Source organism: Xenopus tropicalis, chromosome 3, assembly GCF_000004195.4.
Source record: "Xenopus tropicalis strain Nigerian chromosome 3, UCB_Xtro_10.0, whole genome shotgun sequence".
NCBI classification, from domain to species: Eukaryota; Metazoa; Chordata; class Amphibia; order Anura; family Pipidae; genus Xenopus; species Xenopus tropicalis.
In genome coordinates, this window is record NC_030679.2 from 113,008,901 (window position 1) to 113,021,702 (window position 12,802).

General features: G+C 38.2%; 1 protein-coding gene across 3 annotated transcripts in view; it reads left to right on the forward strand.

Moving 5' to 3' along the window:
- The window catches only part of mctp2 (multiple C2 domains, transmembrane 2), an 88,833-nt gene extending 77,016 nt beyond the window's left edge, over nucleotides 1-11,817 (forward strand). For all 3 annotated transcript variants that reach the window (XM_031899237.1, XM_031899236.1, XM_002933311.5), the window contains 4 exons: nucleotides 2,932-3,041; nucleotides 6,694-6,803; nucleotides 7,320-7,417; nucleotides 9,728-11,817. In XM_031899237.1, the coding sequence (XP_031755097.1) occupies nucleotides 2,932-3,041; nucleotides 6,694-6,803; nucleotides 7,320-7,417; nucleotides 9,728-9,790 (381 nt within the window). In that variant the 3' untranslated portion in view covers nucleotides 9,791-11,817. The remainder of the gene's footprint in view (nucleotides 1-2,931; nucleotides 3,042-6,693; nucleotides 6,804-7,319; nucleotides 7,418-9,727) is intronic.
- Nucleotides 11,818-12,802: the final 985 nt, after the last annotated feature.

Below are 12,802 nucleotides of genomic sequence, written 5' to 3' on the forward strand. Positions count from 1 at the left end.
TTTTCTAACTACAACGTGCAGCATCCTCTCAATGCCAGAAATGGCTTCTGGGAGCTGTAGTTTATGATAGCTCAGGGATTCTCAGCCTGGAAGTGTGGAAAATAGTATTAAGACAAGGGCATACATCAATCTATTCTATACCATTATTTTGGTGGCAAAGCTGACTGTTTTAATAAATAATATTGAGAGTAAAGGTATAAGAAACCATGGAAAAGGTAAATGGCATCTACAGCATTGTTTGCAATCTATAATTAAAGTACAGGTGTGGGACCCATTATACACCCGTCATCCAAAAGGCTCAGAATTACTGGAAGGCAGATAATTATAACGATAAACATTTATTTCTCTGTAATAATAATAAAACAGTAGCTTGTACTTGATCCCAACTAAGATATAATTAATCCTTACTGGCTGCAAAACAATCCTATTGGGTTTATTTAATGTATAACTGATCACCCTACTGAAGGTATGGCGATCCAAATTATGTAAAGATCCATTATATGTCAAACTCCAAGTCCTGAACATTCCAGATTATAGATCCCATACCTGTACTTTAATTAGCACACCCCAGTTAAGTCAGCTAAGTCTTACAGTAATGACCTACTAATTTTCCCTTTATAGTTTGCAAGCCCCACTTTTTTAATGGCTGAAGTGAACACTGTAATCCCCCTTCTATGTTATCCCTCCTAAGGGGGTTAAAATCCCTGTACGGGTGTCACGGGTTCACTCCTTTCTGCACTGTACAAAGAACAGCAGGAAACAGAGAAAGATAAAAGTGCACTTATTTGACGATTTTTCCCCAGTTGAAGCTGTCCATTATTTGAGTTTTTCTTTCAAGCATTGAGGGTTCAGATGATATCATGTCAAACTTAAAAGAAGCCTCTGTGGTTGTCCGGGGTGTGATGGGATAATGACATCACAGGGCCCTTTCCTGCAGGGGCTGCAACCGGAGAGGGTAACATTCAAACTTCTCATTTTGACATCTGGTCCTGGAAACATTATGCAAAACTGATCTTCTGGATGCTAATTAATTCTGAAGATTCCTTAAGGAACAGACTGCCTTGTGTGTTGCTTTTTTCTGTTCTTTTGCCGCTGACTTGCGTTTATTTGCAGATGCACAGTTTTCCTTTTTGCCCTTACAGCACCCACTTTACACGTGGCTTCAGAACATTTTTAAATAACTCTCAATCTCTTTCACTGGGTCTTGGATTAGAAATACCTCAAATCATATGGGCAGTCCTGTTTATAAAGAAGTGATTTGAACTACAGCATTCTCATTTTAGCATCTGCGAGCATTTATGTTTAGTTGTTGAATATGAGTGCCTTGACAACAACTACTTTACATTATGGATAGTCTTCCTACACAGGGATGCTTTTATTATAAATAAAAAGGCAAGGCAAGTTTAAGTCATTGGGGATGCCAGGTTGTTAGAAACCCATTTCCCGCTAGTGACTTGCTTACTTTGTATGGCAGGCCCATGCTTTCCTTCATTGGCCAGGGCTATGGCAGGATGGGCAGCCATCATCTTCCCAGGAATTCTCTGTTCCAGGTCAGGCTTGGCGCATGTGCAGGCCAGAAATCTTTGGAAAAGTTTGGGCTTGGTGGCCGCTCTCCCTGACATGTACCCAGGTGCTCCATTGCTTTAAAGGTGTTGTTCACCTTTTAACTAACTTTTAGCAAAACAAGCTTTATTTAAGGTTTATTTAATATTTTAGCAGACTTAAGTTATGGAGATCCAAATTACAGAAAGATCTATTATCTGAAAAACACCAGGTCCCGAGCATTCTGGATAACCGGTCCCATACCTGTATCTATATTATATATGTTTCTTCACTATATTATTTTGTTTATAGTTGTACACTGTATATATGTAAATAATAAGGATTTATTAATGTAATGTGTGGAGTCTATGCTGCTTGTAGTTGAGATGAAGCATTGACGCTTTGTATTATATTTCTATATTGATTTTTTTACCATTGAATGAAAGCAAAAATATGTGTCTGGTATTGCACTGCTGCCAGGCACCAGTATCAATTTCTTACACCGAAGTGGCTGCACCAACACAAAATTCATTTCTGCGCTTGTGCACGGAGAAAATAAACTTCCAAGCGATTGCCATTATGTTCTTCTTCTTCCAACTGAATCACAGTAACTTTTTCCCCCAGCAGCTTGCTAGTTGCAGCAGAAGTAATGTTGTGGCTGTTAAACTGTGTTATCACCACATTTCTTAGTTCAATCTGAAATGTGTAAATAAAGACAGCATGGTGTCTGTGCTGCTGCCAGATGATCTCTCTCTCTGTATGCTGGAGCAGGAGTAGACTTGTCCTGGGGCTTAAACCTTTGCTAGTTATTTCATACAGACTTTATTAAAGGGACATTATCATATGGGGTACGTGGAGTGTTTTTGGGAATCTATTTTGCACCCTTAAGGGCATATGTGTTTTTAACTGCATTTATGCACTGTAGAGTTTTTTGATTGAAGCACCTTGCTCAGGCTTAAAAAAACAAAAAAAAAATTTGGGGGGGGGGGAGCGGTCTGTGAACTTTTCTGTTTGTAGCGAGCAGCTTCATTTCTGGAACCATGACTAAATACTGTACATTCCGCTGGTCATTAGCAAACAGTGTGTGTTCTATTGGCTCTTTTCTTTATCCGCTTGAGGTCATTGCTGCCAACTGAGTATTTTTTTACTCAGTTTTTACCACAAAAAATCACATGTCTTTTTGTGCTTGGGTTGCTCACATTTTCCATCCAAGGTGTTTTGATTAGCGTTTAGCGTTACTGGATGCAGCAATGACATTTCAAGCCCAAGTAACGGTAGCTGTTGTAGCAGGTAGCCACAATCAAAGCACCCCAAGTACCGTATATCCAGATCATTTATAGTACTTATTTCCTTAATTTAAATTAACATTTTTTCTATCTTTCATCTTAGGAATCTGAAAGAAAGAGCATCAGAGACAGAATTCAGATGATACAAGACATTGTTATAACGGTTCAGAATGTCTTGGAAGAACTCGCTTGCTTTGGTGAACGGATTAAAAAGTATGTGATTGGGGCATCTTTCTCAACCTTAATTCCTCATACTTGTCCCAGATTTATTTACCTGAGGTGCTGGTCTGTGGGGGCTTTAAAAGGGCATTATACTGATTAGTTCTGAAGATTTTTTTTAATAACAAACAGCCTGGTAAAAGATACCAACACAACCCCTTTAGATTGGTAGCTTATTAGGCAATATATGGGGGCTTCCCAATGGCCAGACTGAATGATATCTGGCCACAAATCAGCCAAATTCTATTTTACAGAAATCACCACTAAATCTACACCTTTTCAATTACTTACTTGTTGCCCAGTATAAAGGGTTGGCACCCTCCCAAAAGGCCAGAATAGAAGAAGCTACTGGCACAATAGAGCTTCTGCGAGCAGAGAAACCCCTGATAATTTATTGAGTGACAAAGGGGCATGCCCCCGAAATGTTGCAGTGCACTTAAAAAATTAGCAGGGGTTTCCCCGCTCCCAGAAGCTCTGTTGTGCCAGGACTACTTCTTTTTTGCAGAAAATCCCACTGGAGGAGGATCACATTCACAAGTAGGTATTTTTAATCTGCTCAATCAATCTCTGGCTGATTTTTGGCTCCCATTATGATTTGCTCATTACCGCTAAGCAAGGAAATGTCAGGTGACAAAATGTCCAGCATTGCCCTGTGTGCCTTTAACCTTAACCTACAAGATTTTATTTTCTATAGTTGTGACCTTCCAGGCCACCTCCATTTAGCTGGCTGAGAATAAGAGGCTCCACTTACCAACCCAGCCAGCTACTCCTGCGCTTTTTGCTCCAGTTTTTGTTTCCTTGATAACTGCTCTTAAAAGCAATTACCAGGAACATTGTTTAATTTGCATGTAGACATTTTAATCACTTTTAAATGGTGTGTAATTATGTCAGGGTCACTTAAAAAATTGTAAAATGAATACAGAAAAGCCGCAGAATTGTTTTTTTACATACTGTGTATTGCCTTAGGTCCCTATTACACACAGTAAGGTTAATATCATCAATATTTAGTTACCCTCCTGTATGTTTTTGGAACATGGGCGGAAACACACACAGACAAGTCAACATATACATTACCAACTGCTGCAAGACTGACCACTGCGCACATACAGGTTTGGGATCTGATATCTAGAAAGCTCAAAATTACGGGAAGGCCATCTGCCATAGACTCCATTTTTAAAATGTATTTACTTTTTCTCTGTAATAAAACAAAAAAAAAAACCAGTACCTTGTACTTGATCCTAACTGATATATAATTAATCCTTATTGGGGGGAAAACAATTCTGTTGGGTTTATTTAATCTTTAAATAATTTCTTAACAGACTTAAGGTGTGGAGATTCAAATGATGGTAAAACCTCTTATCCAGAATGCTCGGGACCTGGGGTATTCCAGATAAGGGGTTTTTCCGTAATTTGGATCTCCATACCTTAAGTCTGCTAGAAAATCATTAAAACATTAATTAAACCCAATAGGATTGTTTTGCATCCAATAAGGATTAATTATATCTTAGTTGGGATCAATTACAAGGTACTGTTTTATTATTACAGAGAAAAAGGGAATCAGTTTTAAAATTCTGAATTATTTGATTAAAATGAAGTCTATGGGAGACGGGCTTTCTGTAATTTGGAGCTTTCTGGATAACGGATCCCATTCCTGTACTATAAATCCAAACACCTGATCTTTACCCTGGTTGGTTCTAAATTCCGTCTTTGACTTTAAGTAAAAAAAAAAAAAAAAATTATTCCAATATTTTTTTATGGACACATTTAATTCAAAGAATTCACAGACTTAGAATGCCCATTCTTGTAAAATGATTATTATTATGTATTTTTATTATTGCATTAGTTTACTGGTATTGGTATAAAACCGCTTTTGCCTTTGACACCTCTTTTCTACTTGAGGTTATTCTTGCCTTGGAGTTATGCCTTTTAATTGTCAGTGCATTTTCCTCTAAGAGGTTTTAAAGTCATTCAAGGAAAAAATACCATCCAACCTTTCTAAACTCCCCAGGAGCCTGACTAAACTCCCTCCTGATTACACTCTGCCGCGTCTCATGTTCAGCGCACATCTCGGCCAGGCAGCTATTTCCAGTAAAGCATTGTACCAAAGGGCTTAAAATTAGAATTCAGCTAGCAGGCAGAAAGAAGAATACAGAACACTTAAATGGTTGTACAACTTAGAGCATCAACCTTCGGTCACTAGAGATGTTCCCCTGCTGATCAGCCAGTGTGTCGGTTTTCAGTGTTTATGTGTATGTCTGTGTGCGCTTTTAAATCTGCAGTGAAACAAAGAAAGTTTTACAGTGTCTGGTTCTTGATAAGAATCACACCCAGAAGCTGTTCCTTATACAGAATCATCTGAAAATGCATTAGATTAGATGCATGTTTTAACCTTGAGTACGAATCCTGTGTATCTGACGAGCAAACCACTATCCTGTGTATGTGACTAGCAAGGGGCCACAGATTAAATGGGCGAATTAGTGTAATTGACAGTGTGCTTCTGTGATTAGGACACAAATGTATGGCCTTGTTTACCATCGTTTTCTGACGGTTTGTTGTAAAATGACACAGAAATGTTTACGATAGAGATTCAGCACTGAGTGAATGCATGTACATAACGTCGGCATCAATTAAATAACAATTCCAAATAAGACATTCTATAATGCTGTATGTGTGTTGGGTGGTGACGGGGGGAGGCGTCACCTTTTCCATCAGATGGAACGGTTGGAATTCTCAGCCACATGAACACATGGGAATGCTGCATCATTTAAAAGGATACTCATATAATAGAATAACACATTTTAAAAGACAATACAACATTCCAATATCTATTCACTCAATATTTTCTGTGACTTTAATGTTACCTGTAAATTTAGTTTATTGAAAACTGTATCCTATTCCCCTCACATCTCACCATGCCTACATCTACTACATCTAGCCAAAACCCCAATTCTCCAAATACCTATAAAGAAGTAGGCAAAGCATTGTGGGAATTGGAGTCTCTCACATTGCCTTGGACAAATAGCTTGCAAATATGCAGCTAAACAAGTGTGGATTTTGAAAAATTCTGATAGTCTGTAAAGTGGTGGTTCGCCTTTACGTTAACTGTAAGTATGTTATAGAATGTCCAATTCCTAGTAATTTTGCAATGGGTCGTTATCATTAATTACATATAGTTTATTTTACAGAGCCTTCCTCTTTTAAATCTTTTCAGCTTACAAATGGGGTCACTGACCCCAGCAGCCAAGAATTATTGCTGTGTGAAGCTGCAATTTATTGTATTTATATGTATTACTTTTTATTCCTTATCTTTCTAGTCTAGTCATTCTATTCACATTCCAGTCTCTCATTCAAACCACTGCCTGGTTGCTAGGGTAAAAAAGACTGAAGCAACCAGATAGCTGCTGAACAAAAAGCTAAATAATTGTAAACCACAAATATATTAAAAAAAAAAATTGCAGATTCTCAAAAAATCAATATTTATTTCATACTAAAGTTAGTTTAAAGGTGAACAACCCCCTAACCAGCAGCAATGGCAGTCATGATATTAATCTCCTTATTTTATCAGTAGTATGGGATCCTTTGCTTGCTGCCATTTAAATGTAGTCTTTTGAGCAGAATCTTATGCCTCTCTGTATTATTCCTGCAGCACTTTTAACTGGAGTGTTCCGTTCCTGTCACTACTTGCCTGCTGTATTTTGATGATTGCCACAGTGCTCCTGTACTTTGTGCCATTAAGGTACATTGTTCTAATCTGGGGTAAGTGATAATCCAGAGTGGTATTTTATAACCAGAAGGTATGTCTTTCCCCTGTGCTAAATGTAGAATGGGAAGCAGAGACGGCCCTACCTATCGGATTGTAGTTACACTGCTAATAATACTTGCACACACAAAGGAAGGTGCTATGAGTGATGATTATAACATTCAATTTCCATATGAGCTAGTATATACTCTACAGTAAAGCATTTGTATGTTTGAAGTCATTAACATATGAAAGAGAAAATATATTTTGCATAGATGAAATCTGCATATGCTCATTAAACAAAACATAATTAATTTCATAATTAACAGAGCCGTTCAGAAGTTAATTTGGCAAAATAGAAACCATGAAGATCATTCTAAAGGTTTTGCCAAGGTTTACAGATCACTGCAAATCTCCATGCAGATCAACCCAAAGAGCGCTAAATCTTGCCTAATGCAGTCTGTTAGACAAAACTGTGTCTAAAACATCTTACCTTCTTCTTACATTCTTTTTTTTCTTGTTTCTTTTTGTAGGCATCAATAAATTTACGAAGAAGCTGCGTAATCCCTATGCCTTAGACAACAATGAGTTCCTAGATTTCCTCTCCAGGGTGCCATCTGATGTCCAAAAGGCAAGTTGCATTTCCACAATCAGAGTATAGTAACAATCCAGATCTATGAACCTATCTTTCTTATACAGACCCAGTTCCACTACCACTTTCAGTTCCTAGTATGATCAGCAAAGCCCATCTGAAAAAAGTTACACATGGCAAGAAGGAAATCCAGTTCATCCTTAGCAAAATGTTAAATAAAAGGAACTGTAACAAAATAAGGAAACGTTATATTAGTTAGTTAACACAAAGGTTTAGTTTGTTTATGTTGCTCCAAACCCAACTTTCTGTTGTCTCCACTATGACAGACACACGCATGTGATGTGCGAGTTAGAATGTTGGGCATGCCCTTTGCCATCATTTTGGATAACTTCTAACCCACAGCTTTTGTAGATCTATCTTTAAATTTTAAAAAGTTCAAAGATATATGTAAAAGTGTTTGATGGTCCCATATGCTATGCCCTAGACCAGTGCTGTCCAACTGGCGGCCCGCGGGCCGCATGCGGCCCGCGACCCCCCTCTGTGTGGCCCCCCACCTGTCTGGCTGCTTTGATGGCTTACCTTTGAGTAAGCATTAAATGGTATCAGTACTGAGATTAACTGGCCCCCTGCATGGTTCTCACCTCAGATTCAGGCTGTAATCCCTCTGTATTGTTTAAAAATGTAATCCCCTGTGTTTTTCACACCTTTTAATCTCTGCATTGTTCACCCCCTGCAGTGTTCACACCTCAGGCTCAGACTGTAATCACTCCCATTGTTCACTTCTTCACACCTCAGACATAGGTACTGTAGGCAGAGTATGGCACACACAGGAAGGGTAGGGCAGGCAGAGTATGGCACACACAGGAAGGGTAGGGCAGGCAGAGTATGGCACACACAGGCAGGGTAGGGCAGGCAGAGTATGGCACACACAGTCAGGGTAGGGCAGGCAGAGTATGGCACAGACAGGCAGAGTATGGCACACAGAGGCAGCATAGGGAAGGCAGAGTATGGCACACACAGGCAGGGTAGGACAGGCAGAGTATGGCACACACAGGCAGGGTAGGACAGGCAGAGTATGGCACACACAGACAGCATAGGACAGGCAGAATGCTGCCTGTGTTTGCCATACTCTGCTTGCCCTATGCTGCTTGTGGGAGGTGAACCTGGCAGGGGTTTGTTGTGGGAGTTTGTTAGCAGTTGGAAATAGCCATTAAATGGTCCCTAAGGTGTGTAATTATGTACTGGGGGTTGCTCTGCTATCCACAGGGGAGGAGGAGGCATATGGAATTTAAGGGTATGTCTTAATATGACATAATTCTTTCACATATGAATGATGGTTGATATCCCCACAGTAAGAACCAAGCATTTGGGATTTTGCTGTGCTACCACCATTGTGATAAAATAGGTGTGGTTTGAAGTGGGTGTGGTTTTAAAAAAGGGAGTGGTCAAAACTGGCTTCCATTAGCGGCCCTCCACCATGTATGCTAGAGAAATTCCGGCCCTCGGCACCGTAGAAGTTGGACAGCACTGCCCTAGACCATTGGCAAATGGGGAGCCGTTTCAGAAGGTTAATGTTGTAAAGGCAAACACATGAATAACAGTAGATCAGTACATTTGCTACCATGAAAAAAATAAGAATTTTGTGCAGACATAACATAGGTTATGCGCTGTAGACATGAAACTCATAAGGCAGTTTTTTGTATGATGTATATTCACATTGTAACAGCTTTACTGACTGGTCCAGAATGTGTGTTCATTTTTCTACATTACTTTCTACGTCATGTTGTGGAGCTCTACAGAATTACTTAAGACATGTTTTTGAATTACTTTTACTGTACCCCCCAAAAATTGTCCTGTACTTTGCCCAGTCTTGCTTCTGGTTTGGTTGTGATTACTGCAAATCAATTATCATTTTAGGACAATTAAAAAAAATCATTTTAAGCATATACTTTGACATATTATTTGTGCTCGAAAGCAGAAGGTTATTGCATTTGTGCAATATGCGTTTTTTTCCCTGTAACCTCCTGGGGATTATTAAACCACGTAAGACTGTGTTATACCTTTAAGGTGATAAAAATAGACCTGTGTACCTGCAAAAATCATCTTGTAACCCCAGTGTCTCATTAGAAAAGAAATACATTTAATATTTGCACATCAAGAAACAAAGGGAGACTTCTCAAATCCTTTTTGCAATTAATTCTCTGCGTTCTTTTGTTTAACTTTAGAAAATGATTCATTACCTTGAGTATTCCTTGGTTTCCCTGGGTCTCTCCTTGGGGAGCCATTAACTCAGTCTATAGCAAGCTAGAGTTACTTAATAGCAAACATCATGTCTGTTTATTTTTACAGGTGCAGTATGCTGAATTAAAACCTTGCAGTAACCAAGGTGCCCTCAGGAAGAAACGGAGTTGATTGTAGAGAAGATGACAAGCATTGAGATTTATTTAAAAAAAAACAAAAAACTTTTCATTTTTGTAGAATCAACACTAATTCCTAATCTTAAACTTGGACTTTTTGGAGAAAAAAAAAGCCATATCTAGCAATGAATGGGGAACTGTCGTTGAACCTTTTCTATTCGACAGACCTGAGTCCACCAAGGTTTTTCATTGGTAGACTCCAGTTTCAGCTCAAGCACCTTGAATGGAGTTTCCCCAGAATACAGTAGTAAGGAGAATAGGGGAACAAATGAAAGCACCGTGGTGAGATGTGATGTGTTTTATGTTTTGTAACAACGTCTTTTTTTTTGTATTTATTTTTGTAAAGGGAAGGCCGACGACTGCACCAGCCAGATGCAACATTATTGCCTTAAGTGTCAAGTGCTGAGCACAAATATCTGATGCTGCCCACCGTGTTTTTTTTTTTGTTTTTTTTAAATCCACAATGCACCAGTACTTCCCAGAATTCCAACATAATTGTGGGCACCTATAAAACATTTGTGTCTGCATTGCTAGACCTGTTACATGGGCATTTTCATTTTCAATTGCATTATTGAGGTACCTCAGGTTTGGTGCAGCAATGAGGTGCAAATCAGTTGCATGCGTAGGTGTAACGCACTAAGCAAGGCCTGGAGGTAGCGTCTCTTCAAGGAAGATGTTAAATCCGGGGCTCCCATGCATCACAGAGCCCTGAACATTGCACCTTTCACCTTATTTTGAAAAAAGGAAGCGACCAGCAAATCAGTTTTACTGGATCAACACCAATATTTTTGTAAAAAGAATATTGAGCAATGCACCTTGAATTTGTAGGTTTTGTCTTTTAGTCTAATTGGTAGAAAAATGCAGCAGTGTATGATGTGCTGGTTACATGTTTGGTGACTTGGTAGTATAACCAAACAAACAGAAATGCCACTTTCCTGTGATGTGCAAAATACTCCCTAAAAGGACACTGCCACCTGCAGGATTGGAGTGAATGGTTTAATAATTAATATTCTCCGCTGTTTGTATACAGAATTAATGCATTTGCACCTTAATCAAGGCCAAGTTGTATATATAGCAATATATTGTAACATAAAGGGGGGTGTATGTTTATATATGTGTATAAGATTAATTTCCTTGGAGGTTACCACAGACACTACAAGTATGTATTATGCCAAAGATGCAGTTACATTGTGGGACTAGAAGCCATAACTTTGTTCTCTTTGTATCTATACATAAAAGCACAGTATACATTCTAATGAAGACATAACCCTGTTTCTAAAGGTTTGGTTTTTAGCAAGGTTTTTAGTGATATCTTGGAAATTTGAGTACTGTTAAATCTTCACTAAATGCCAAAGATTTTAATATTTTTGTAATACAAAAATGAACCTTTTTTTATAAAAATATTTATCTCAAGTGTGTGGCAAAAACAGTGCTGTTATTTGGCCATAGTACAGGCCAGACATAGTGTGGAGAAATATTAGGAGCTAGGACTCCCAACAGCATTTACAGAAGCCATTTAGCAGTGAATAAACTGCTTCTGATTATTACATTTGAACAGTAGGTCCTGTCTAAAAATGTGTTCATTCTGTGCCATTGTGTGTGCAATAGGGATAAGATTCGTAGTTCTGGGGCCATAGATTTATCTACACAAACCAAACAATTAAAAGAAAAGTAGTTAATTTTTTTAACTAATGTAAATTAAAAAATTTAGAGCAAATTTGATGTTTTTTTCCCAGTGGGAAAAAAAAGATGAAAATCTGCTTTTGTGAATTTAAACCACATTACTTCCCGGGTTGTACAGTTTGTACCACCTGGGGGAAAAAATATTAATGATATACGTGTCAGTCTTTAAGAGAATGTGATTATTAACTGTAAAGATAAAACAAAAAAAATGCTATAAATTTTAAATGTATAGTTTTGTCATTAGTAAGACCTGTATTTTTGTACCAAATAAAGATATTTTTATTGTAAAGGAGAATTTATATGCAGTGAAAGCAACACAGTAAAACCTTTATTACAAGGAAAACTTTGTCTGATTACTCATTGCCCTCACTTCTCAATTACTAGCTGTATTATTGTTACATCTATTACATTCTTGGAATTGGTATTTTTGATGTTGTAAGTAGTGTAAATCTTTCATTTTATTATACCTTTTAATTGCTTGTCTCCGCTGCATATGTAGCAGCAGTTCAGTTCGAAACCAGTTGAGGCCTCGAGTTATTGAGCAATGCTCAGCTACAGCCCTAATGTGCTCCAAACAGTGGCTTTCTCTGGTAAGAAAAACAGATGGAAAAAAAATCATTTTGACATTTGACTTGGATGAACTAACATGACCCGCAATGTCACTCCATTTAAATGGATGAATATCGCACCTTTTCAATGAAAGCTATGGTACTGTATGCCATAGTGGGCATCATTTATTTATGAGAACTAGAGAGCACCACTTTTGGGACATCTACAGAGAATGTCTCGGCAGCTGCAATATCTGCTTGCATACATGTATCATCCACTAAATATGTTTTGGGTATTTATTTGGGTAGATTTTCCTTAAAGAAGGAAAAAAGAATGTATTTTGATTACACATATTAATATATACACTAAATTCTACTGCAACCTCCATCTTTATGTTACCATGACACAAGGCAGCTCATCATTTTCAATTCCCGAATCAGTTGCAAGTATTAGCCTGACTATGGACAAAAGCCTCTGTGTAAAAGTAGTTTCATGATTAACTGAAATGCTGCCGAAGGTTGGTAGACTCTCTCTGCAGTTTGCAAACGTTATTATAGCTCCCATATGTAGGGGAGGCAGCTGCAGTGTCATTGCCAACCACACTATATCCTAGGAGGCTAATCAAATTGACATCCCAAGAACACAGCGTTATAATATGTATAACTTATGCCAAGCAAATATTGGTTTAACCTGTCAGTGGATATTGCAAGCAATGTTTGTACATTTGACACTATTGTGGATTTTTATGACTGGAATGATAAATGCACTTGCCATA